This window comes from Lagenorhynchus albirostris, chromosome X (genome assembly GCF_949774975.1).
Source record: "Lagenorhynchus albirostris chromosome X, mLagAlb1.1, whole genome shotgun sequence".
Lineage (NCBI taxonomy): Eukaryota > Metazoa > Chordata > Mammalia > Artiodactyla > Delphinidae > Lagenorhynchus > Lagenorhynchus albirostris.
Genome location: NC_083116.1, coordinates 18147965 through 18174597, shown reverse-complemented (window position 1 = coordinate 18174597; position 26633 = coordinate 18147965). Strand labels below are relative to the sequence as shown.

Sequence of the window (26633 nt, the reverse complement as noted above, 5' to 3'; positions counted from 1 at the left end):
AGATGATACACAGTTTTGTTATTAATTCCCACTTAATCTAAATGGAAATTATTGAAAACTTTTAGTCAAATGTTTGGTTTTTCTTTTTTTTTGACATCTTTATTGGAGTATAATTGCTTTACATTGTTGTGTTAGTTTCTGCTGTATAACAAAGTGAATCAGCTGTACATATACATATATCCCCATATCTCCTCCCTCTTGCGTCTCCCTCCCACCCTCCCTATCCCACCCCTCTAGGTAGTCCTGATCTCAAAGAGTTTCATATATGTACTGCCTTTATTATCTGTAACCAACCACATAATTTATCACTTTACTGTGCTGTTTTCCAGTTTGTTCCCTATGTGGGTGTCTTTTCTTCTCAATGTGGTCATAATTTCTTTGATAGTTCTCTTGTCTCCCCTATAGTACCCAATATATAGTGAATGACTGATATAATCAATGACATAATTTAAAAATAATGTAAGCATTTTAATGAATGAATAACAAATCATGGTTAAATATAGTACATTTCTAATAGTGACTTTATAAGGTAGGTAGCGCATTGTCATGCAAATGGTGATGTCTCATGTATTACTAATAGCATTGTTCTTTCTTGCTTTCTTTTTATTTCTTTCACTAAAACAATAATCTGTTGCACTGCCAAGCTATGCCCACACCTTCTGCTAAATCACATTAATAGGAACAGCTCTAAATGCAGGTAGAATAGAAGTCTATTGAGTATGAAGTGGGGGGCGATCTATATTCATGGCGCCACTCCCTAGTCGGACTTGAAACTTTCAATAGCACAGCCTTCTCCGTGAAACCCCTGTTATAAACAACATTCAGCTTGGAAGGAAGGACTTCCCCATTAGCACTCTACCTTAGATGAGTTTATCATTAGCTAACTGGCAAATTTGGAAGGGCAGAAAGAGCATGCCCCCTCCTCCCCAAACTGGCAAGACTCACCAGGGTTAAGCAGAGAAGGCATGGTGGCCAAGAGCTTTAAGAGGAAAGGGGTGACGTCAGGTGGCAGGAAAGATGATGGGGCAGTCAGGGAGGTGCTTTAAGGTTTGAGGACAAAAGCCAAGGGCTGACCCAGCCTAACTAGCGCTGTGATGTAACAGGGAATAGGGACATGTCATACTTCTCATGGAATGAAAACTATTGAATTAAAAGGAAAACTTGCAGGTGAGTGAATTTTCCAGATTAAAAAATCATTAATCACTAATAAATAACCAATCAATTAATAATATTTAAGAATAATGTACATGTAAGCAATGCTTCCTATTTATAATAGCTCTGAACTTCTGTATTTTTTCCTTCCTTTTTTTGGGGAAATTTCCTGGTTAACTTCTGCTTTCTTTAGAATATGTTTTAACCCTCTCACGTTTGTTATATGATCCAATTGTATGAAAACAAGCTGAAAATGAAAAGTCTATATAAATAGTGCAAGGGACTTGCTGAAAAAGTTTAGGGTTTGTAAGGTTATACTGTGCCATGTTTAGGTTTTAAAGTTAGTATTGTAGATTTTATACCCATTTTCCTCCTTGGTATAAACTTCATTCTATAACTCTGTTTATTGAGAAGAAGCAGGGTTTTTTTATTCCCAACCCTCGGGCACAGGGAGGAACTCCTGAGTTTCTTATTTATTTTCAAATGGACACTTCTGTTTCTCACCACCACCTCTGCCCCAGGGTAACCACCCCATTTTCATGAATTTGAACATTCAAGGGCTTAGCTTTAGTTAACTGCCACCTGTTATATAAGGCAGCCTGCAAGTTCACACATTCAATTTTAATAAGCGACTTTAATCCTTCCTATACCTGTATTGCAGCCTTTGATGTCAGTTGAGCTAACATGAACCAATTAGTGAGGTAATCTTAATATTAAAGAAAAAGGTTCCTAACAGGTTGAATCTGATTTCTATTTACAACCTGAATGGTCTGGGCACTTAAATATGTTTCAGATATTCACTCAAACCTAAATTATTTCCTAAATATTTGAAAATATGAGAAAACTTTCCCTCCTAGAACAGGGGGTATGGATTTTCATCTTTATCTGAGACTTATAAAACCAACAAGAATGATGGCGACAACTGACTATATGAATAAAACGATCACCTAGACAATTATTTACCCTCAATGTCTCTTGCAGTATTAGCTGCTAGGGTAGGAATTCCCGCGAGCTACCAGTTACTTGCACAGTACCTAGGAACTATCAGGGCCTTAGGAAATGCTTTCTAAAATTTGGTGAATTGCCTCTAGAACAGAGGCACCTAATCTTTTTCGAGTCCTGAACTTCTCTGAGAGTCTGATGAGAGCTGTAGACCCTGCCCACGGAAAAATTCATATGTGCATAAACTGCATGTGATTTCAAGAAGTTCAAGGACCTCATGAAACTCACCCCTGGTGTGGGGTTATGGACGACTTACTGTTTAAGAGCTTGTGTTCTAGGGTAACGGTTGGCAAACCACAGCTCCTGAACCAAATCCAGCCTGCCCTGTTTTTGTATGGCCAGAATGGTAAGAGTGGTTTCTACATTTTTATTTTATTTTGTTTTTAATTTTATTTGAATTATAGTTGATATACAATGTTGTGTTAGTTTCTGGTGTACAGCAAAGTGATTCAGTATATATATATATATATATATATATATATATATACATACATACACACACACACACACATATACTACTTTTTCATATTCTTTTCCATTATGGTTTATTATAGGATATTAAATATAGTTCCCTGTGCTATACAGTAGGACCTTGTTGTTTATGCATTCTATACGTATTAGTTTGCATCTGCTAGTCCCAAACTCCCAATTCAACCCCCCCACCCCTCCCCCCTGGCAACCACAAGTCTGTTCTCTATGTCTGTGAGTCTGTCTCTGTTTTGTAGATAAGTTCATTTGTGTCACATTTTAGATTCCACATATAAGTGATATCATATGGTATTTGTCTTTCTCTTTCTGACTTACTTTACTTAGTATGATAATCTCTAGGTCCATCCATGTTGCTGCAAATGGCATTAATTCATTCTTTTTTATGGCTGAGGAATATTCCATTGTATACATATACCACATCTTCTTTATCCATTCATCCATTGATGGACATTTAGATTGTTTCCATGTCTTGGCTATTGTAAATAATGCTGCTATGAACATAGGGGTGCATGTATCTTTCCAAATTATACTTTTGTCTGGATATATGCCCAGGAGTGGGATTGATGGATCATATAGCAACTCTATTTTGTAGTTTTTTGAGGAACCTCCATACTGTTCTCCATAGCGGTTGTACCAATTTACATTCCCACCAACAGTGTAGGAGGGTTCCCTTTTTTTCCACACCCTCTCCAGCGTTTGTTATTCTCTACCTTTTTAAATGGTTGAAAAAAAGTACAAGATAAGTAATATTTCATAACACATGAAAATTATATGCAATTCGTGTTTCAGTGTCCATAAATAAATTCCACTGCACTCACTCGTAGACCTATATAACAAAAAGTGTGGATATCTGTTTTCTCTCTTGTTACAGAAGTACCTACATAATATCCTCAACTTTGTTTCTTTCCCACAAATCCTCAAATATTTTTATTAGTCATTTAGAGAAAATTTTGCTGACCCTCATTCTAAAGGATTCCAAAAAATAAAGCACTCCATCAGTTTCTGAAGTAAAGCACTAATTATATAAAAATCTATTGGTGTGAATTTAATACTTGTAGCAAGATTCCATAAGCTGAAGAAGTTAAACTTTAGAAACAGATACTAAAGTATTCACTAAAATGTTCTTTTACATAGTTAGTAAAATTCATGTTCTTAACTATTTGTTTATAAAACAATAACTACTCAGTGACTAAGAATGGGGAGATAGATGGACTCCTGTAAAGGTAAAATTTTAGGAGCCACCACATTTTGGCCTTAAAGGATTCTGAAGCACCTCTCAATAATAATACAGCTCAGTGAAAAATGATGCCTCAAATAAATATGTCTAGTTCACATATACATCTTAGTAACACGGATTTATTACTTAAAATGAGTTATTCCTCAAGCTAGTATAAAGAAAAAAAATTAAATGTTATGCTAAATCCATCTCTGTATCTCCCCACAGCCTAGATCTATTTGTAGTTACTTGAATAATATCCAAGGTCAGTTACAATTATTGTTGGATGAATGCAAGACACTTAAGTCTCTTAGGCTAATCCTGGCCTGAAGTCAACATCATAATTGAGGTCTCCTCTCTCTAAACCCCTGTCTAAAGGTGGACGACTAAACATTTTCTTTTATAGGATGGTAAACATTTGGTAACAATTTGTTGACTTGATTTTAATACCAGAAAAATAGCACTCTTAACTTTATCACTCATAAGACCTTAATTGCATTACTCATTTACAAGCATTTATACAGTACAAAAGGAAGTCCCTTTCCTTTTGTATATTTCACCATGCATATTTCTATCCTTAGATAATCCCAACGCACAATGAAATGTATCATTTTTGTTTCCATCAGACTTTACTAGCTGTTGACGAGGAGCACAACTGAATCGTTTTCGTTTCACAGTTTTTGCTTGGTCATCTCCACATTCTCTGAGCGTTGTTCTAGGGGGACTGAAGTGGCCAAAAGGCACACTGCAGGAGGCCCACATAACCTCCAGACTAGTTAATTGGTCCCTCAATAATTGAGAGTGAACTTTATAAACAGATGCAAGCTGATAGTGGTGTTTATGTACTAATCACACTTGTTAATGAATAAGTCACTGTGGCCCAAGAGAGAGTGAAGAAAAACAAATACATTCAAGGGTCAAAGTGAATAGTTATCTTCACCTAGACCTGGCTTTTCTGACCTTATTAATCATGGAAGTCTCCAAATAAGGAGAAGCATTGAAGGAAGACAGGTAGGGGACGGGTCGATAGATTATTGTGCGTATAAAAGGTGTAAAGTATCACAAGAAAGAGGGAACAAGTCATGGTTTGGATCTGCCTGTAGGTGGTGGGAGAAGCTGCAGAGCAGGTCAGGAATTATAATCCACAGCTGATTCCTAGAGGTAAGGATCTGGCAGAAGGGTAAATGACTTCTTCCTCAGATGGGTGAGGGGATTTTAACTTTGCTCCTGAGACGTGAACAAGAACTGCCCTAAAAATTATTTGTTGGTGAATCACTATGTAATAACAGTGACAATTCAATTAACTTTAGTATACCACTAGGAAAGAAAAAGTATTTAAAAAATCAAGTGGTTACCCAATTTTAACAACGGGTATGAAAAAAGGAAGGGTTTGGGGGGAGGGGGAAATGGCAAGAGCTGAGAAAAGCAAAGAACCCACAGGAAGCCTGGAGACTAGAGACATCTCAGTGCAAATCCAGGATAAATGGATGCAAAGGGTTATAATTATCAGAGGTTCAACAAAGCACCACCACCACCGCCACCAAAACAACAACACAAAGTAAAACGAAACCTTGCATGGCTAATATAAGAATACTCTATGGAGGAAAAAAGAAAGCCCAAAGCTATAAAAATACGGAGGATCAGGTACAAAGCAGAAACGATGGGGATCACGAAAACATTAATCCACCATTTCACTACTGTTAGATCATATATTCCTAGAGGGTAGAGACTGTTTCTAATTCACCTTTTAATCCATCTCTTACTCTTATAAATGCCTGGCACAGAGTAGATGCTCAAGAAATATTTAGTGAATTGAGTCAAAAGGGATTCCTAAGCCATTGATTACTTTTAGGTTTACCAGTTAGAAAAATCCAAATCAAAAATCACCAAACAAAAGAAACACTCAGGGATTGAAAGTTAGTGGCAGAGAGATTGAAAAATCCATCAGTTTTGGTCTCTATCGGGGAAAACTTTAAGCAGAAGGCCACTCCCAAACGGTCTTTTGAAATGCTAAACAGTATTAGAAGCACAGGGTACTGTATAACACATACACATGCATGTGCACATGCACGTACACACACCCACACATATGTATGCGTGGCAGTTTTTAACTGGAGTGGCTAAATCATCAGTATCAAAAGGTATCCAATGAAGAGTCTGGAAAAAAAAACGGTTTAGTGATACTATAGACTGAAATATGCAACTTCTTATTACAAAATGTGTGGTCCCAGGGGACGATTGAATTGCTAATGTTTCTGATATCCACAGAATGGTTTAAGAGGGGAGACTAGGTGAAGAAGGTTTTCAAATAATATTTAGTACATCTATAAAGATTATTATGGCAGATTAGGATTATTTGGGGGAAAGATTATTATCAGGTGGGGAGGGCAACCACATTTTTTCACACTAGGTCTCCTGATGGCCCTCTCAGTGACAAACCACTGAACTCTACTGATCTGAGCAAGAGGATGGTGATAAGAAAAAAAATATCATCCTCTCTAGGTGAGATTGCCAAGCATTGGCTTTGGTTCTCGTTGCTGTTGTGATTTTTTTATCCTCCGTCAGGGAAAATGATTTTCACAGATCCTCCCAACTTCCTTGCCTTCACCTCACTGGTGATGAACGGCAAGCCATGCTGAGGCAGCTGCTGGAGCTTAGACTGTGACCGCAAGCAGGAAAGCTAACGGGCCCACATGGTCTCATTAGCACCAGCCTCTCACCAACCGAGCTAACCAGATCCAGAGGAGGACACAAAATGGGCTGAGAGGAGATTACATTTTAATTTATCTCCTGGGAATATATGAGGGAGGATAAAGGGAGAGTGTTGAGATTCCTCACTATCAAAGAAACTGCGCACTGTAAAGATATCATGTACAAATGCCCTCTGTTTGACAGCAAAAGTACAGCATTTTCATTTCACTTTTTAAAAAAACAGATTTCACATTGTCTATTAAGCCGAGTGGGGCAAGGCAGCAAACCTCCAGCTGGTGTGATTTATTTTGCTTTACTCTAAAAGGAGCTTTAAGCTGTGTGACATGCACAGCCTCGGGAAAGGACCTGAATAACTACTCTACTTTGGACAAGTAATTGCAATCAGGAGTGAATCCAGGATCTGTGGGGCCCCAAGTTTAGGCCTTCAGAACAAAGGATACACAAATATCTTTGGCAAATTTTACAAACACACTGTAAACACATTGCTACGCCTCCTCCCGGGGCCCTGGCACGACACCACGCTAATGAGGGGCCCTGAGCCTTCACTAACCTCAAGGTAAGCCTACACCTGGGAACAATTTGTGGAACAAATACATAATATTAGGTCTCAGTTGCTACATCTAAAAGTAAAATCTTTTCTAATTTTTTAGAAAACTTAGTAAAATCTTGATAAAACTTTGGGCTTTTAGCATGGTATCACTCCAAACACTCCTGTGATATGATCTGCTCAACCTCGGTCAATGTGGAATTTCACATGATAATGACAGTCATAATTATATTAAGAGCATATTAATCTTATAATTACATAATGCCCGTTGTCCACTGACTTGAACATTTTGCAAAAATCACTTTACAAAACACCGAATGTCACCACATTGAGATGAAAGACGTAAAGGTTGTCATTCATCGTTTCATGAGTAGGTAAACTGAGAGACTCACTGAAGAATCTTCATTAAAATTCACTGTAATTTCTGTATTGACCATGAGACTGGTAATCTGGAAAATGGACAGAATTTCCTTTTCCATTAAATCTACAAAATGTCTTGCTCACCTTTTTAATGATAATTTTTTAATAGAAGAGCCCTGACAACAGGGAGATAGCATATATACTTCAGTCAATCAAACTAGTTTATGTGAGCTAGAAAAACTATAACTCTGGATGAATATGCAAACTGTAGAATGTATCTTGGTGAGGGAAGGATATTATCCTTTCATCTTTAACTACAAAATCATTTAATATTTTCAAAAGTTAAAAAGTAAATAAATATTTTGCAATTTTACTTCTATTCACTTAAATCTGTCCCGGTCCGAAGTTGCATAGAGTAATATAATATCTTAGAGGTCCTATTTAATTAAAGAAGAAAAACATTCAAAACACGGGAGCCTAAAAATACTGAAATTATTCACTAATTAGTATATCTCCCTTCCTCTTATCTACTGCAACTTCCTATTTTTCCCCATTTGGTCCTGAAGTGTTACATCACCTTCATTCCTTACTATATTAATGTCAGACAGACATATAAGCTTGTTTCTGAGAAATATATTTGGTAAATAGAATTGTAAAAATGATGCAAAAAGGTGGGGAGGGTCCAGACAGACATCAGATGATTCTATCTGTGATAAAGAAAAAGACTGAAGTCCCGTGTTTATAGCCTCTGTGGTTTGGAACACCATGACTTGGCCACAGGAATGCAAGTCATGAAAAGCATACAGCAGACCAGAGGACTTGGCACACCGTGATGGATGATCCAGTAATCTCTGTATGAATCATCAGGTGAATACACCCGACTGGGTCAAGTTTACCTGCGTGTAAAGAACTGGTTCTACGTGAATCATCACATTCAAACAGAGAAGCAAAAGGAATTTACTAGATATAGACAGGTCTAGATTATACAAAATGTCTGAGCCAAAAATATTTTTAATAGCCTTTTAACATCATATCCACCTTTTACATGCATATATTACATCCAGCAGTGAGAATCCTTCCTTGGAAATTTCTTTCTGTAATGAAGATTCCAAGTTGTGAAAAGACCTGAAATTTTGAAACATTAGCTTTGCTTGAGAGTTGGAATCCAATGTGTCTGCTTGCCCTAAAATTCTTCTCCAGTGCTTGTGTCTGCCTCTTAATTATGCCAAGGGGAGTTCTTAATTGTACAATTTTTTGCTGTGAACATCAGCAACTATCTCTCTTAAACTGCACTGAAAAATATTAGGGAGTCACACCCTTTGCCTCACTTGCTAAACTTCCTCAATAAAGCTAACAAGAGCTTTCTGAGGTGGAATTTTATACGTGCAAATGTCAATTTAGACCTGTTAGATACAGTGAACAAACTTGCCTGCTACAGCAAGCATTCTACCCGAATTGACTAGGTGTGGCTTTTATTCATTGTTCAGTCACACTGAACAGAATCTGTTCTCTAGCTACATTTAGGTTGACGTTCCCTTTATCTGGGGGCTTATAATAAGCAAAACAGACTCGATTTTCCAAAAGCAGATGTGCTCTTCTGTTATCCTAGAAACAGATCAAAGTGTGCTTTGTGGGAAGACCTGAGGTTCAAGGCAGTGATACCAAATGGGTCTTAATATGCAGCCAGACAAACAGCAGGACTGGAAATTTAAACAAAAGCTCGAATATTTTAGAGAAAAGAATCAGATGATCAGGGCGGGAGGGGGGTGCGGTTAGAAGGGATAGAGAGTTGTTTGGGGAAGAGTAGGTACCAAGGAAATGAAGTAAAATTATACGTTGCTTCCATAGTAAAATCAAGATCCATAATAAAGAACAGTTCTTTCAAGTCAGACTGGTAAATGTCACTTAAAATTGCTCACACTAGCTCAATTACAACATGCCCACAGGCAGCTTTCTAGACCACAAAAGAAGATCATATCAAACATCTCCAGGTTAGCTTTTTGTACACATAGTAACTACAGAAATCAATCTTTTATCAGTTTATCACATCACAACAGCTACTGTTAAATAATCTACAAGGTAGAAAAGCAATTTCCAATTGTTCCCTGGGGTCTTCTAAGCAATGTCTTGTGTCTTGTGATATGCTATAAAATAAATTGTATTCCTGTGAGTCATATCAGTCATATTCTGCAGCCTGAAATTACCCTCATTGAAGAAAAAAGGGAAATGTATTCTGTTATAGAAAGCATGGAGGATCAAATTAGAAAGCACAAGAGGCTGAAAAACTCAATGAATCTCTCACTGGACTCTAAAAAGCCACTCCCTAATCAATAATGCGTGAAGGGTTGAGACTTGGCATGGAGATACTTGACTGGAGGCTGAAGGGAAGATGAATAGTCTGCCTTCTGTCTTTACCCCTATTTTACCCCAGGCCCTTGCTCTATGATTCCCTGAAATAGGGTAGTTGACTGATGTCCCTTGACCTATGAAAAAATATATGCTCCAGCTGTATAGGAAATGCTGGGCTCAGGTGTGTGATAAAATCTGGCTCCTATTCTTTGCTCAGTCTGAAATTGGGACATCCCACAAGAGGCCAAGAGGAGTAATGGTGGGTTAAAGGCTCCCTTGCTTTATTCCCCATCTACTCACATTTTCTGGACTCACCAAGCATATTCATTTCTCTGTGGCTTTGTTCATACTATTCTCAGTATCTAGAACACTTTCTCTTCCTTATCCCTTCAGGAGTAAGGACAAACTGAAATACTTCAGTGTTTGAAAGCTAAGGACAGAGTTTGAAGGAGTTCAACCATGTAAAGTATTACTAAAGATCAAAGGGGAACTCCAGGGAGCTCACTGGTGACCTTCTGGGAACGAATTTATCAATGTAATTAATCAGCACTGAATTCCAAGGCAAATGTTTTTGGCAAATGAATAGCGTAAAACATGAAATCTATTTATGCTACTTAAAATTTTCTAGACATTCTGGAAAGAGTATCATGGTACAAAATTTTAGTGACTTGTCAATGCCTCAAGCACCTGTTTTTTGCATTATCTATAAAGATGTACCAATTAAGGAGTGCCCTATCTATACAGATGTCCTTGAATTCTGAGAAACAACTTTCTAATGAGATACACTTTGCTGAGAGCAGATTGACCTATTCCCACATTTTTGTTGCATCTAAATACTATATACATCTTTCAGTTTTCAGTGTGTTCATTATATAGTCACCAATGAAGTGGGTTACAAAAAAGAAAACGTAAGCCTTTCAAATTAGTATCCGGATAATGGTTAAAAGGAAATAGGCCAGCTGGAATTAGAATGAGACACCATGGAACTAAATTTGAGACCTGGAAGAACTCAGTAGACAGGGACAGTTTTCAATTCCCCCTTAAAACTCTAAGACCAAACTACAACTTTATATTTTAAGGTATCAGGACAAGATGAATTCTCCGTAGGACAAAATTACTTTTTAGGTGATCCATTTAAACTCACTGATCCACACAAATACTAGACATTGGTCTAGAATGACGCCAAAATATTATTAATTTCAGCAAAGGGAAACTGTGGCTAGATTAAGTTAAAACCCCCATCAACTACCTGGCCAGTATTCCTCAAGACTGTCAAGGTCATGGGAAACAGGGAAAGACTGAGAAATGGTCACAGACCAGAGGAGAGAGGGGAGACAGGATTCAAATAAATGCACTGTGGTATCCTGGATTGGACACTGGAACAGAAGGGGTACACTAATGGAAAATCTGGTGAAGTCTGAATAAAGTCTGGAGTTCAGTTAATAGTAATGTGTAAATGTCAGTCCCTTAGTTTTGACAAATATACCATGGAAATATAAGATATTAACAGTGGGGGAAACCAGGTGAGGGGTAATATGGGAACTCTCTGTACTATGTTTGCAACTTTTCTTTAAATCTAAAATTATTTTAAAATAAAAAGTCTATTAAAAAGTCACAACAAAACTACCATCAAAGAGCAAGGAAATTTGTTTGAATTAATATCCTAAAATTAAAAGGGTGATATGTAATAATAATCAAACCTCTTCCTCCTCTTAAAATGTCCCTGCTCCTTTATTAATATTCTTCTATAAACTACATTCATGGTTCCTGCAACCCAGGTTTTAAATCCAACGCACCCGATTGCTCCCTTCATGTGCACAGCAGCTTTGTAGTGTCAATTACCTATCAGCCTGCATCCTCAATCCTTTGGTGACTAACTTCCCAAAGGCCCTGCAAGGTTATTCCAATGTAGATATATATCCTTAAAAAATAAAAGACATACATATGCAATTTTGAAAAAGCAGCACTGTGACTTACAAGTGATGGCATTTGACCATTTTGGAGCATAAACTGCATCTGCTGGGCAAACATGGCTGCAGCAGTCTTTTGTTGAATCAGATTGTTCCGTCCATTAATTTCCAGCTGCGTTTTTAAATGCGGAGGAGGGTGAAGGTATTTGCAGTTCTCTCTAGCACACCGACCCTGAAAATGAAGGATTAGATGAATTTACATTAATATTTCTAAAAATCTGGTGTGGCTAAGAAAATAAGAAAAGTTTATTAATCTCTTAGCATATGTGATGTACTTATGTATATGTCGTAAGTACTTTACTTGAATGAATGCATTCAGTCTTCATACAAGGCCGCTAAGACTGATAGTCTCATAATCTTCATCTTCCAGGTGAGGAAACTGAGACTGAGAGAAGCTTGCACAGCTAACGTGACAAAACCAGAACTAAAACCCAGTTAGTCTAGTCTGATTCCAGAACTTATTCTCTTAGCCACTTTGCTCTGCTCTACCGTGATACGCATCAACTTATGTTTAAAATATAAAACATTAGGAATAGTGTATCATCATAACATTACAGATTTATATAAAAATTTCCCAACGTGAGACATCATGCATGTTAAATATGATTTAGGGTGTGGGTCTACATATACAATCAGGAAAACTGAGGGAAAATGTTACATATATATACATAAATGTATCTTAAAACTTTTAGATCCACTATTCTGGACAATTTTGGCTCTCAAGTTTTTTCCTGAATCCATACAATGTGAGAAACATCCTGAAATCCACTGATATTTTGTTAATCAAAGAATAAATCTCTACCTTGGGGCTATGCTGTTCTGTAGATTCCAGAGGCACTGGCCCTGGATCACTTGGATAATTGAGACCAAAGTGTACTTGGGAGTGTCTGGTATTCGAATGCTTTATGGATGGTTTAAGCACTTCCAGACAGGATCATATGTCAGTCCTGTGGAACCAAACATGCGTTTGGTATTACCTAAATGCTGATATGGCTGATAATTATGGTGTTGACTATGTGGTAGCAAAGGATGTCACTGAACAGGTATTTATCACATTCTCAAATGTGACCTGTTGTGTTTGTTTAACTCTTGAGCACTGGGCAAAGCAGCTAATGATTCTCTCATTTGGATTACTAGGTCTGCCATAATCCTTTTAAGATAAGCACAACTGCAAGCCATTCTTTTTCCCACAGTTGCTAAGATCCTTCATAGTGCGTGAGCTTACTGGAGGGAGGGGTGGGAAAAAAAGGCAACTTTTTTTTGAACCCAAGAGCGCAAGTTGCTAGGCCACCCGAATTCCCAGGAGAAAGTCAGTTAGTTCATCAAGTGTTTTCAACACATGCTACGAATTTTCCCTATTTATGATGCCTTAACGGATTATGTAATCACTTCTCCATATTTAGTTATCTTGTTATCCAAGCATTCCTATAATTTCACTGAGAATCAAGGTGTGTCCTTCAAAATTTTAGAGAGTTACCTATAAAGCAAAACCAGATGCACTGCAACTGCTCTTTTAAATATCAGATCAGTGGGACGAGGTGGCTCTTTTATTTTATCTCCCCTGGCAGGAAGCTGAGTATAACTTAAAACATAGCTTGAGAAGTCAAGGAAGCCACTATTGTTTTCCGTCAGGCTTGTCCTGTTGTTTCTCAGTTTGATCAAATTTTTAATCAAATTATTTATAAAATCAAATAATACCCTAGTTTCAATGTGTTTTTATATTTCTCTGGAAATCCTGGAAAAGGAAGAATTTCTTGGTAGTAAGAGTTGAGGGTGGTATGAACCCAGTCTTCCTGAACTCATTAAGTAGCCTAGGAAACAGCTACATAATTTTAGTACATATAAGGACTATAAGGAAATCCTTATATGCGCTAAAACTTGCGGTAATGGAGGGTTCCCCCCAGTAATGTCCCCCCTAAGAGAAAACATAAGCTTCTTTTTTTTGTTTGTTTTTTGTGTTACGCGGGCCTCTCACTGTTGTGGCCTCTCCCGTTGCGGAGCACAGGCTCCGGACCCACAGGCTCAGCGGCCATGGCTCACGGGCCCAGCCGCTCCGCGGCACGTGGGATCTTCCCGGACCGGGGCACGAACCCGTGTCCCCTGCATCGGCAGGCGGACTCTCAACCACTGTGCCACCAGGGAAGCCCCATAAGCTTCTTTTTACACCTACTACAACCTGCATCAAAGCAAAGATAGTCACAAGGATTTTAGTTCCCAGATTCTCCACCCTCTACCCAGTATAACTGGGATTATCTGGTTCAGAATTAACAGCTCAGGGGAAGTAGTGACACTTGGTGGCTTCCAGGGCCAAGCATGGTAGTTTATACTTCCGGCGTTTCTCTTTTCCTCCCACACCCTAACATTACAGATTTCCCCAAGGTACAGTCCTAAATCCTCTGCTCTCCTCCTTAATCTCTTTCCCCTGGAGAAATGAAGTGCTGGTAAAATTTCATCTCTCACTGCAATTGCTCAGATCTTAAATCTCTATCTCTACCTCTGACCCCTGTTCTGAATTTCAGGTCTTTTTATCACTACCTGCAGCTGCATTTGGAAATCCTGCCCCCTAACCAGGTCTAAGCAACTTAGTCCTGACCTTCCTTCTCCTTAGACTATCTTTCCTCTTGCTGCCTACTAGCATTTAGGGCCATTGCTCCAATTCCCAGGCTTTGGGACAGTTGCATAGCAGCCCTGAAAAAAGAAACCAGGCACCTGCTGAGCAGGATTGCCTTAGGATCACAAACCCACCCTGATAGCTTTCCCAGACAAGTGGCAAACACAACCATAAACATTTAAACAGAACACAATTTGTAACCACTCCCTGCGCCCCAAAAATTAGATGAGGACTCTCTCTTACATTCAGGAATTCCAAACAATAGATCAGTTAAAAAAAAAAAAGGAAAAGGAATACCTTAGGATTTTTGCCATTTGTTACAGTTTAGAATTTTAACGTCATTTACACTGAATGTCATCAGAGAGGAGAGGAGAATGGAAGGGAGTGAGAGAACATGGTGTATTTGGCACATTTCCTGCCAATCTACAGATAAAGAATTGCTACCTGCTTTTGTGCTGTTATGTTACTGTCCTTTATATATAATAACTTTTCTTAAGCTTTTTCTTGGGAAACTAATGACATTTTTACAAATCAAAAATGGTACACAGAAATAGAAAAAAATTACACTTTAAAAATTACATCCAGTTAGGCTATAAAACTAAAGTATGGAATATGAGGCAGCATAAGATTTTAAAAAACTTATTCATCTTAGTTATGAGATTTTACTTGATTTATAAAGCATTCTCTTTTGAATGACAGAATCCATCATTTAATTCTATAACAATGCAAATGCACAGAAACACTACCTTACCAGAGACTGCTTCTTATGTTAAAGAAAGCTTATAAAGAAAAAAAAACAACCTGCATTTTCTCTCCAAACAATAGATGAGAACAAATAATTTAACATCAATGTTATCTGTGGAACACAATATTTCAAAAGAAAGCCAAGCCCCTCAAGTTTTTTCAAAACGACTTTAGGACTCAGGATAATATATTTATATGCACAACACTTGGTGATAACAAATCTCCCCTGTATTAATTCTTCAAGGTGCCCAAACTTAATTACAGGCCAAAATACTTTCATTGGAGTTGGGGAGAGGGTGGCAAACTTTGCTCTTGATGTTTGCTAACATTTGCTTTTAGTCCTTGGAGGGGATTAAGGCTTTGGTAAGCAAGTATGAATGGGATGGGGTGGAGGCTGAGGAGGGATCTGCCCAGCACAGTATGTAATCACTTATTGTTTTTGTCCTTTGGAAAACCAGAGACTATGGAGTAGAAAGGTTCCAATGTTTTCCTGAGGCCAGCTAAGCACTCTTGAATGGGCCACAAGACTCCCTATCACATCAGGTCTATAACAGCCCAGAAACCATCTTGCGCTGAAAAAAATCACCCATTGTGTTTCCCAAGCCAAGTCAATGTTGTCCAAGCCCTCCTTCTAGACCCACAGGTTCAGAGTTGCCATGTGCTCAGTGCAAAGTAGGACACCATGTCATAAACGACTCTAAATGTCGTACCTGTGAAAATTGCCGTCCACTGGTAGAGCTGGCTCTATCCTAAAAATAGCAGCTAAGGCTGGTCAAGATGTGTAAACCTCTCTCCCTCCCCTCCACAGACACACAAAATTAAAGCACTGAAGAGATTAGAGTGCAAGCTCATTTAGGCTTGCCTCAATTTCACTCCTTTTCCATTTCCTTTGGCCTCATTGGGTTTTTCACTGTGATACGGAGTCAAGAAAATAGCAAGGTGATTCAATGGGAAAGTGATTCTCTGCTGAAATAAGCACTAGTATATCTATGAAGCTTCCCGCTCCCCTTTCCCATCTACTCTCTTTGAAAAGGCACCCGAAAAGCAGCAGGGGAATAAATGACCAATGAAATTTCAGAAATACATCAAAAAGTTGATGACAGACAAAGGAAAAAGTTGCAGAGCATTCATAAAACCTCCCAAATTCAATCTATTTCCTTTTTCCTACCTTCAGGCTTTTCACAAATGAGCACAAAGAGTACTTGAGTGACAGAGAAAAGTAGCATTGTAGAGATTCAAATCCCACCCAAGTCTTGGGAGTTATGAGAGTGAGAGTCTGTCAGAGACAAGACTTCCCGGGCACTTGGTGGTAGAAAACCCCTGTGAAGTGTACTTTTTTATGTTCATGAGAGAAAGCTCTACCATCCATCAGAATAAGAAAAGGACCCCAGGAAGCAGAAAATTACCCTTTGTCAATCACCAGTATATTAACAGGAACAGCTGTTTGCAGAATGACTTGCTTCTTCAAATACATTAGGAATTATGGGGGGGAAAAGCTCTCAAATACAGTGGTAACTGGATTACTTTTTCAAAGACATCTCACTGCTCTGCTAGACTATCAAGAGTTAAAAGTTAAATGTTAAATAAAGGCAATGAAGAGATGATTTGATTTCTATGAAAAAAATTATTTCATTTTAATGATCATGTGTTAAATGAAAAATCCTCTTGATTATACTGCCCCACTGAAACGTACTTACATATGCATAGACATGGCTTCTCAGAGGAAGTAACAGTAATTTTAGAATTACAAATGATACGTAGTAGGTTGCTTGGTTCCTACAACCATCACGGACCTATTAAGGGCTAGGAACAATCTGAAATGGCTAAAAGTGAGGCAACATGAACATAAACTGAGTATTAGCCAGATATCAGTATAGTAAAGGCAAACTTCCCACTTTCTTCCTCTTAGAGTTCTGTCTTTATAAAAATGGATATCCTCCAGTATTGTACCATCTATGAATATTGACATATACGCACAAAAAGCATCCTTAAAATCTTGCATACAACTTTTAATTTAAATTTGGGATGCAGACAAAAAATCCTTTTAAAAAAGTCTTTATTAAACCATTTCCTGAGTTTATTGAAGGCAAAATGAATGAGCCAGCCAAGCACTCCCCCACTGCAGTCAGCACTGCATCTCTGTTGCACCCTGCCTTCCTTTTTTTACATTTTATTGAAGTATAGTTGATTTACACTGTCATGTTAATTTCTGTTGTACAGCAAAGTGACTCAGTTATACATATGTATACATTCTTTTTCATACTCTTTTCCATTACGGTTTACCACAGGATATTGAATATAGCGTCCTGTGCTGTACAGCAGGACCTCGTCGTTTATCCATCCTACATATAGTTTGCATCTGCTAATCCCAAACTCATGAACTCTGCTTTCTTGACATCCCATATACACATATACAGGGCAATGACTTCGGTGCAAACCAGACACCAAGTCTGAATAGGTAAGAAGCTGGAAGGAGGGCAGAAGAATTTTCTCGCCTATCTGCCTCAAGAAATCTTGCAAGTGGTGACCTCCAGAAGATGAAGGGAGGAGTAGGCTCAACAATCACACCATTGTTCTCTGCAGCAGCCCGCTAAGATAACCTGATTACCAGAATCAGAACATTTAGGGCTGAACCGGATTTTAAGGAACATCTGTGCACTTTTATCTTACAGAGAAAGTGAAGGCCAAATTGATGAGATGGCTTGTCCTAATTAACAAGCAGCTCAGTAAGGACAGAAGCCAAGTTTGCAGACTCTCACTACCCAATACGGATTTTCACTTCAAATGACTCTTTCTCTGTAAAGATCTTCCTGAACCCCTCTCCCCACCCCACCCCCACTTCCCTCTCCCTCTCCCTCGTTTGTGTCTCCACCTGCATCTTGTACTCCCTTTTATCATAGCACTTATCACTGTGTACATTGATACATTGTTTGCATGCCTATCTCCCCATTCCACCTTGAGTTTGTCTAAAGGCAGGACTATATCTTACTCATCTTTGAACCTCCAGGTCTGTTTCTGTGCCTGGTGAATAGTGACCACTCCATAAAAGTTTGCTGAATGAATGAATGAACTTTGTGAGAATAATTTTATAGGGCATCACACTAAGTCGGCCTTAGAGGCCTAATTGCTTCTCTCGCCATTTCCTTTCCTAAGTTCTTTCTTCTTCCTCCAAGAAGAGAACAAGAGGCAACATATGACTGAGGCTGTTCCTGGTTTTCTGTTGCAAATGGACCGTTATTCTATTCAGGTCCAGAAAATAGCTACTTCGTAACAATTTTTTTTCTATGAATATATACTCTGGGGTGTGTGTGATCATCATGGCTGAAAAATCCTGATAATTCAGTATAACTGAATCAGAAATGTTAGGAACCCATGAGGCACAGACACAAACCCTGGTCTAATTCCCAGGGGTCTGTGGTCACAAGAACCCCCAGGAGATAGCGGCCCACAGAGCAGAATAAAGGAACCTGCAGCAGATTCACATTTAATCAGCACCTGGGCCTGCCCAAGGGGAGCACTGCATTTCTAGGGTCAGCTTAGAATAAACTGCCTTCTTCAACTGCTCCATCCCCACCCTGCATTTCTCTAACCAGCTGCAAGTCAAATTCCCTGAAGCCCCTGAGACAAAGGTGGCTTCAGGATAATCACATGGAGTGGAGGCTTCTTGTGCATCTCTATCGCATATGCTGACTTCTTACAAGAAAAATGTTCCCGCTGTGCTTTAAGACCCATGTTCAGCTGCATTCACATTAAACATTTATTTTCAAATAATCATCAGCTTGAAAATTTTTTGAAGAACAAATAACACCAAAAATCATAGTTGCGGCCATAGTGAAACCAAGCCTGCCTCCCCAATACCCCAGATCTGCTTCCTGCCCACCCCCCAATGTTTCCCCTCTGGTCTAATCAAATACCTTCAACTGCTTGAGAAAAATATTAACTGGATATCTGTTCAATAATATGCTCCTCAGGAATGTATGATCTCTGTTTACAAAACAGCCAACCAGAATCAAATTAAAACCCAAAGACAACTGAAGCACACTGGTGCCGAGTTACCGAAAGTCAGAAGGCGTTTCCAATGCTAAGGATTCACGGACGCTGTCTTTAAAGTAGCTGATGGCTGCCAGTGTAAAATGTCATTAAAATACAGAAAAAAAGGAAAGAAAAAAAGAATGACATTGAATGTTACTCCACGAAAACAAATACACAAAATCATGCAACTTCAAGAAACTACTTACTACATAGGCTTTGTTACAAAACAACATAAAGGGGTCTCTCCCTTGGCCCTTAGGCAGTCAAATCTCTGGCTCCCAGGGTTCTCGCGGCTTCCTTCTCCGGACACCCCATCCAGTCACTAACCACAGCGATTTGGAACCAGGACAAAAAGGATGCCGGCTGCTTGCACCCTTTCTTCCCAGCTAGGGCTTCTGCCTGGGATCCTATCTAGGGTTGCCAGATTTATCAAATGAAAACACAGGACTCCCAATCAAATTTGAATTTCAAATGAACAAGGACTAATTTTTTAGGATAAGTATGCCCCATACAAAATATTATACGGCAACCCTCTCCCTATCTATTCTCCACCCTTGTGAGTTGAGCTAAATAAAGTCAAATCCTCAAAAACCCATTTTCATCCTGTTACCTTAAGGTCATAAGCAGCCCCCTCTACGGAATCAGCCCAGGCTCTACTAGGCCTTCAGTTGCCCGGAGCAAAGCAGAAGGCACTCTCAGCCCCAGCTTACCTGACCAGCTGCAAGGAATTTAAGGAAGTTGACTGTTGGAGAAAGCAATTTTTTATCCCCTGGCTCCTCCCACCAAAAGCTTCGCACGTCTCCCTACCCAGTCAGCCAGTCCACTTTCCCAACCACCGTGGCGCAACTGTATATTCAAATGACTTTGATGCCTGCCTGCCCGAGCTCCTCCTTTAAACTGGGATGGGGGAGGGTGTGGTGAGCGACCACCATGCCGGAACTCCTGACTCTAAATTCATATACATTTTTGAACATATGAATTATTACAGGAAGATGAGGCTTTTATGTTTTTAAGGTTTTTGTTAGTGGGGGGAGGGAGAGGAGGACAGGTTAACCTTAATTTCTTCAGTCCTGTCGGTGGTATACTTAAATTCAAGCAAAAGTCATCCATTAAAGCCCAGGAAAACATCTGCTTAAGTATTATGTTTCTACATGCACACATAAGATCGATGCAGATACATATTCAAAACCTGCAAAAAATGGCATGAATAGCCATTATTTGCATAGATGTCTTTTTCAGTCAACCCTTGATTACTCATATTAAAAGAGAGGGAGATGTAGAGGGGCATGGTTAATTCTAATGAACAAAATAATATACTCAGCAAAAATGGCAATCCATAACAGCCCCACATGACAGAACAGGTATATCACAAAAGTGGCAATGGTGAACATTTAGGAATCAGTTATTAGACACAATCCTGAAGTTATTTTTTATTAAGATTGCAGTCTCCTTTGTTGGAATTATCAAAGAGTCAGAATTAGTAAGGTCAGAGAGAATGAAATTGTACTTCACTGGGGAAGCTTATATGTTATAGACAACATGTCATGGAAACATTAAAGCTGGAAAGGCTCTTAGAGATCCTTCAGTCTGTGTACCACAGACCACTATTCCCAAGAGAGGAGCCTCAGAAACTGAGCTTCCTGGTGAAATACTTGTAAGGAATGGTACCCTCTATGCCCCTCTTGGAGATTAACAGTCCACCGGAGCATACTAAAGGTTCCCTCTCACATGTCCTAGAGTAAAGAAACCTGCTGACTTCTGTTAACTGAAACACAGTTCAATCGCAGAAACCATGCCTCTTTTTTTTTTCCCATAAAATACCTTTTAACATATCTCGTTAGAGAATCGTTATGAAAATACTGATTTAATTCAACTCCCTCCTACTAAAGCTCAAAGCAAGCCCCATGGCATACAGTGAACTCCAAGGAACTGGATCGTCCGTTGAAATGACATTGAACACTCCTGCCCATACTCGATCTCTGCACAGCTAACAAGATGTAGATTTTTCCTATGATGGCTACAAAGAAAGATCCCACAGTCAGCTTCCCAGCGCTCCTTGCCAAAGTTGTGAGTTCTGCCAGAGCTTTCCAAATGGCTGCCGGGCCTTGCTTCTTTTGTTTGAATGCTTCAGTCAGGTAACTTCTGAAATCACAACTTCAAGCCTTCTCTGTCTAACTGGCTTTCCTACACTGTGACTTCTATCCCTTGAAACCATGCCAGTTACCTTAGGTTTTCCATGACTTAAGGGTCTCAAGTGAGTTTTAACGGCACTAAAACTTGGGAAGTAGGAATGTATTTGGCAATCCCTCCAATTCCTAAGGGTCTTAGTTGTGCACTAAACTTAAACCTTGCGGTTTCCACCTGGCAAAGTTAAATTTCCTGTCTCCAAGCAAAAAGAAAATTTCAAAGAAGAATTAAATGTAGACAAATATCTTGCAAACTTAAGGGGAGTAAAAGGTGAGAAAGGCACTGATTATTGTTCAGATGTAAACAATTTATCTTTGCAACGCTCAGTATGCTGCTAAGAATAAATTAAATAATTACATCTCTAGAGCCAGCCATGTACCCCTCCACCCAGAGGTTATATAAAGGGCAGATACAGTTATTGATTTACCTCTGCATTTTTGAAATTAGAGGCACAGAGATAAAAATCAGTCCTTTTTTTTTTTTTTTGCTAGACATAAGTTTTCTTTCAGATAAAGAAATTTAAAAGCATGATACCAAATGGTTGTTTACAGGGTCTTGCTAAATTCATAAGTAGAAATCATGTTGCAAACGCCGGAGCCAAATGTATCCACTTTAAAATACGCATTTTTCTCACAATCCTACCCAACTACCAGACTAATACCAAATATGCAATTTCCAAGCAGAAAGGTTTACTTGGTGACATGGACTGCATTAAAATGCTTTGAGGCATGGACTAGCTCTACATTTCGTTAATGATAAATATATTTTTATCACCAAAAGCCTTACTGAAACCTTTATGCTAACTTGTTATTAAAACTGTAGGCATTTTAGAGTATCAGACAAATCTCCAAAGAAAACTCCAAATGCACTGTGTATTTAAATACAGTGGGTTTTTTTTTTAGCCAAGTGATTCTTTATTAGGCCAAGTTGCTGTTTGTTTCTGTTCTGACATAAAAGCAAGCAATTTATTGATATAAATTCTTTCTCTTTTAAAAATAAAGATCTATTCTGCCTGGCCTGATTATTTACCAAATATATTAAGTTTCATCCAAAATGTATTTCAGAGATGTGAACAGAACTGACAATGCTCTAGATGAAACTACCGAGACTACTTTTTTAAAGAATATGTTTAAAAATGATCCTCTCTCAGTCTTAGTAAATATAGCAACCTTGTTAAACTCACCTTCTGCTTTCAGTGAGCAGTTAATATTTGATGATGATGAAACTGTTCCTGGTATTTAAAGAACTAAACAAGGCCATCCACAAACAATGTAACTAGAAATGGGGTTGTTTAAAGAAGATAGAATGATAAATGGAAGTTTTACATTTTAAAATAAATCAATCCCTCAACCATAAATGTCTCATATCTTTACAGAGAAGAAGTTGAAATATGACCCCTGCCAAAGAATGCCTATCTCCAAATCTAAAACAAAGTAAAGCAAAGGACAGCGAAAGTTAATTAGTTTTAAAAATCTATTAATTGTTCTCCGCAAGTCAGTTTAAGCAGCTAGAAGAGTTAGTGAGTGAACAGTGCACTTGTAAGGATGCAGTGTTTCTTAAAACCATAAACCCTCTATATTAAGCACAACAAGGTTTCTAAGGTCTAGTCACTGCCTTTTAATTAGTGGAATCCTTATTCTGGTGAGGGGAAAAATAGGAAAAATAAAACAAATCCCTAGCTTCATTGTGCCTTCCCTGAAAATCAGAATAAAATTAGAAAACTTCAGAAAACATGTCTTTCTGGAAAAAAAAAAGAGCCCAGTTTATATGTCTCTTATACAAGGTAAATCAAATTCTATTCTAGAAAAATATTTGATCAAGTGATAGAGAAATAAACTAGGCCATATAAAACATCGGTGTGCCAATATTTCACAGTTCTTTTTCTACTAAAGGTAACTGGAGCATTTAACCGTTTTTGTTTTGTTTCATGTTTTACAGACTCTAGTATATAAGGTCAAATGACCCTTCAGATGTGAACTAATTCTGACCATTTATGAGTGGGCTGCAGAATAACTGTATCTACAGGTTTAGCTCATGTAACTTGGCATGAGATGATTGTTGACACACATTTAGAGACCACGTTGAGGCCCTTGTAAAATTATATTTTCCATTAATATCATGAAAGTAGTCATAATGACACAACTCATTTGAGGGAATTATTGAACGCTGTGGTCAGGTTTGCATTTTTTTTTCACATCGTGACCACCTGAATAATAATAACAACTGACTTTATCGTAGGTATATTTCCCATGTGCCAGACACTGTTCAAAGTGCTTTACATGCATTACCTCATATAGTCTTCACAATATAACCCTAGGAAGTCAGTGTTTTACTGAAGAACTGAGGCACAGAGATGTGAAGAAACACGCTCAAGGTAACAGAACAAACGTCGCAGAGCTGTGATTTGAACCCAGGTGGACTGAGTCTGCAGCTCACATTCCTAACCAGTACACTAATGCCTCACAACACCATGGTGTGCTAAACTGAGGAATGAGCTCGTTCAAATATTTCTAATGGTTGGGTCACTATTTTCCTTCTAAGATTATAATAAAGATTGCATACCAACTGGCCGTTAGGTATGTCTAGAAACTATTTAATAGATAAATGTATGCCAAGTGGGATGTTTTGTTAAGCACCTGGGGATCACAGGTGACTTGAAAACGAATAAGACAAGATAACTGAGTGTCCAATGTTTTTTACACCACATCCACCTGAATAACTTTACTGTGTATTTACCATGTGCTGGGCACTGTTCAAAGTGCTTTAAACGGATTATGAAGTCTTTCATCCTAACCAAAGCAGAACAATTAGTACATATATCTCATCTCTTAGCACAGCTTTTTAGCAAATGTCTACATGATAGAATTTTGCCAGTTGGTCTGGGAGAAGCAGTGTCCTGGAATCAGGAGTCGGGTTATAAGAGCTTAAGCACAAATGACCATGGCCTGACAAAAGTAACAGTCCTGCAAAACCCCATGGACATAGAGAACAGATGGAAGTGGGGCTCAATGAAAGGGTTGGTTGTGTGCCTTTTTGTGACTATTATTATTACCACTCTAAAAGAAGAATCTTAAAAAAAAAAACCACCACGGCAGTGCCATTTAGAAGCAGGTTTACTCAGACCATAAATGTCTGGGTGCTGTAGGTTCAACACTATGACAAAGCAGAGAAAATCCCAAACGATGACAAAAGATCAACCTTATCACAAAGAAGTACAAAGTGTTCTTCTGAAGCATTTCATTCCACAAAGAACAGACAAATAAGGATTCACACACACCATACATACCATCTCACAAAAGACTACGCCACCAAAAGCTCAGTTTTAGTGGGGATTTGACTTAAATGACTAGAGAATGTATAAAAGTATATAAACTTATACATGGGTGCATGTATAAAACACATGCACCCCATGTGCAACATGGGGTGATGATTTGTGGGCCTGGAAACTAGGATTTGACTTTTTCAGTGCTTCAACTCTGCCTGTGAGCAAGTTATGTTTATTTATTTTCTTTTCTATATTGTCAATTTATTTTTGGTTAAGTAAACATTATTCACAAAATAAGACTAAAGACTTCAAATGCAAATCAACATGTAAATGCATCAGGTAAACATATAAACATGATGTAAACATATCAATTCTATTCACTCTAACTTAGCATTTAGGTTTTTCCACAGCTTTTAAAAGACAAAATATTCTAGGTATTTGCTGATGATGTAGTAGGGAACCTAGATCTTATATAAGTGACTAGACAATTGAACGTGTAGAATCCAAAAGGGTACTTATACTTTTAAAGACAATTTGATGGGGAAAATAATAATGATAAACAAATCCAAAGTTGAAATGAATCAGCTGTTTGGAATCAGGTTGCAGGCAGTTCATACTCTGACTTCTAACACATTTATTCTGAGACAAAGCAGGAACAAATCTAAATTTTTAATATGAATGCAGTATTTTACTAAATACGAATGCAGCATTTTATTAGGAAGAGGGCTAAACTGGGATTTAAGTGTCCTGGATTCTAATTACCTTTAGATCATGGCTAAATTATTTTCCAATTCTGTTAATCAGTTTTTCTAGGAATAATTCCTGCCCCTACATACTTCATAAGTACTTTGAAAGAATAAAGGGAACAAGTGAAATTTAGTATGCTTTGGAAGTAAAATCAGTAAAAAAAAATATTTATTTTCTTTATTAGTTAGTTAGAACTAAAATTGTTGCTGTGAATTAAGTATAAAAAATTCAATAGATTACAAATTATGTTTTACCATTTTACCTCCCCACAGAAGATAATGCACTATTATATGAGGAATCCTTGATTTTGTGAGTAATATAAATTATCATGTGTCTAGAGAGGGAATTTATATACAATGTTAGAAAACCAAGGACACTTCTCTTCTTAGAACCAGATATTGTTACAGTTGCTGCTCCCACAACTCAGTAGTAATGGTAGGTGAAAGAGCAGAGGATAAAGAAGCAGATCCAAGCTTTAATCTTATCCTTGCAAATAACTGAAAAGAGAAAGGAATTATTGCTCCCTTTACAATTGGCAATAAGCCAGTGCCTACTTAGAAGACCAGTTTACCTAGTCAAGAGGCACTTCTCTACCATCACAAGCTTCTTACTTTAAGATCTCACATAATGAAAATTAACTTTAGAATCATAATGAATAAAACATTCAAAGTAATCTCTATCATATGAAAAACTTGGGAGCGTCACATTTTTTGGTTGGTACTTTTTATATTTTAATTTTGCCAAAACTGCTGTTATATTTTATTTATAACACATATTAAAAGGATATAAAGAAATCAAGCAAGTCATTTTTTTCCTGGTAAGTTAGGAGGATAAAGCAAAACAAGCTTTAGGCTATAAGAGAAGATGTTAATGGTGCTTAAAATACTAACAAGTAATTAATTATAGCAAAGGGATTTTGAATATTATTTATATAAGTTGGTAAAATAATAATGAATCTCATTATAAAACTGTTTCTAACTATTTGAACAGATTTTCATTTTTCTTATTTTTCATCTCAACAGGCCCAACTGCTTAGAAGCCAAGATTGACTCATATAAATGTGAAACACGTTGGAACATATATACTTATACATTGAATATTCTTATTTACTGAAAATTATATTGAATATGTATTTGTATTGTAAAGAACTAATAATAAATATATATTATATACAAATATATATTATATATGTTATATACATATATAAGCCCTTTTTGTCCCCACACTTGCTGCATATAAAACTTTGAAAG

At 37.9% G+C, this 26633-nt stretch overlaps 1 protein-coding gene across 1 annotated transcript in view; it reads right to left on the bottom strand.

The window, feature by feature from the left end:
* The window catches only part of MBNL3 (muscleblind like splicing regulator 3), a 61922-nt gene that overhangs the window by 13233 nt on the left and 22056 nt on the right, over nucleotides 1-26633 (bottom strand). Inside the window, exon 2 of the mRNA XM_060137007.1 lies at nucleotides 11805-11969. Within this exon, the coding sequence (XP_059992990.1) occupies nucleotides 11805-11969 (165 nt within the window). The remainder of the gene's footprint in view (nucleotides 1-11804; nucleotides 11970-26633) is intronic.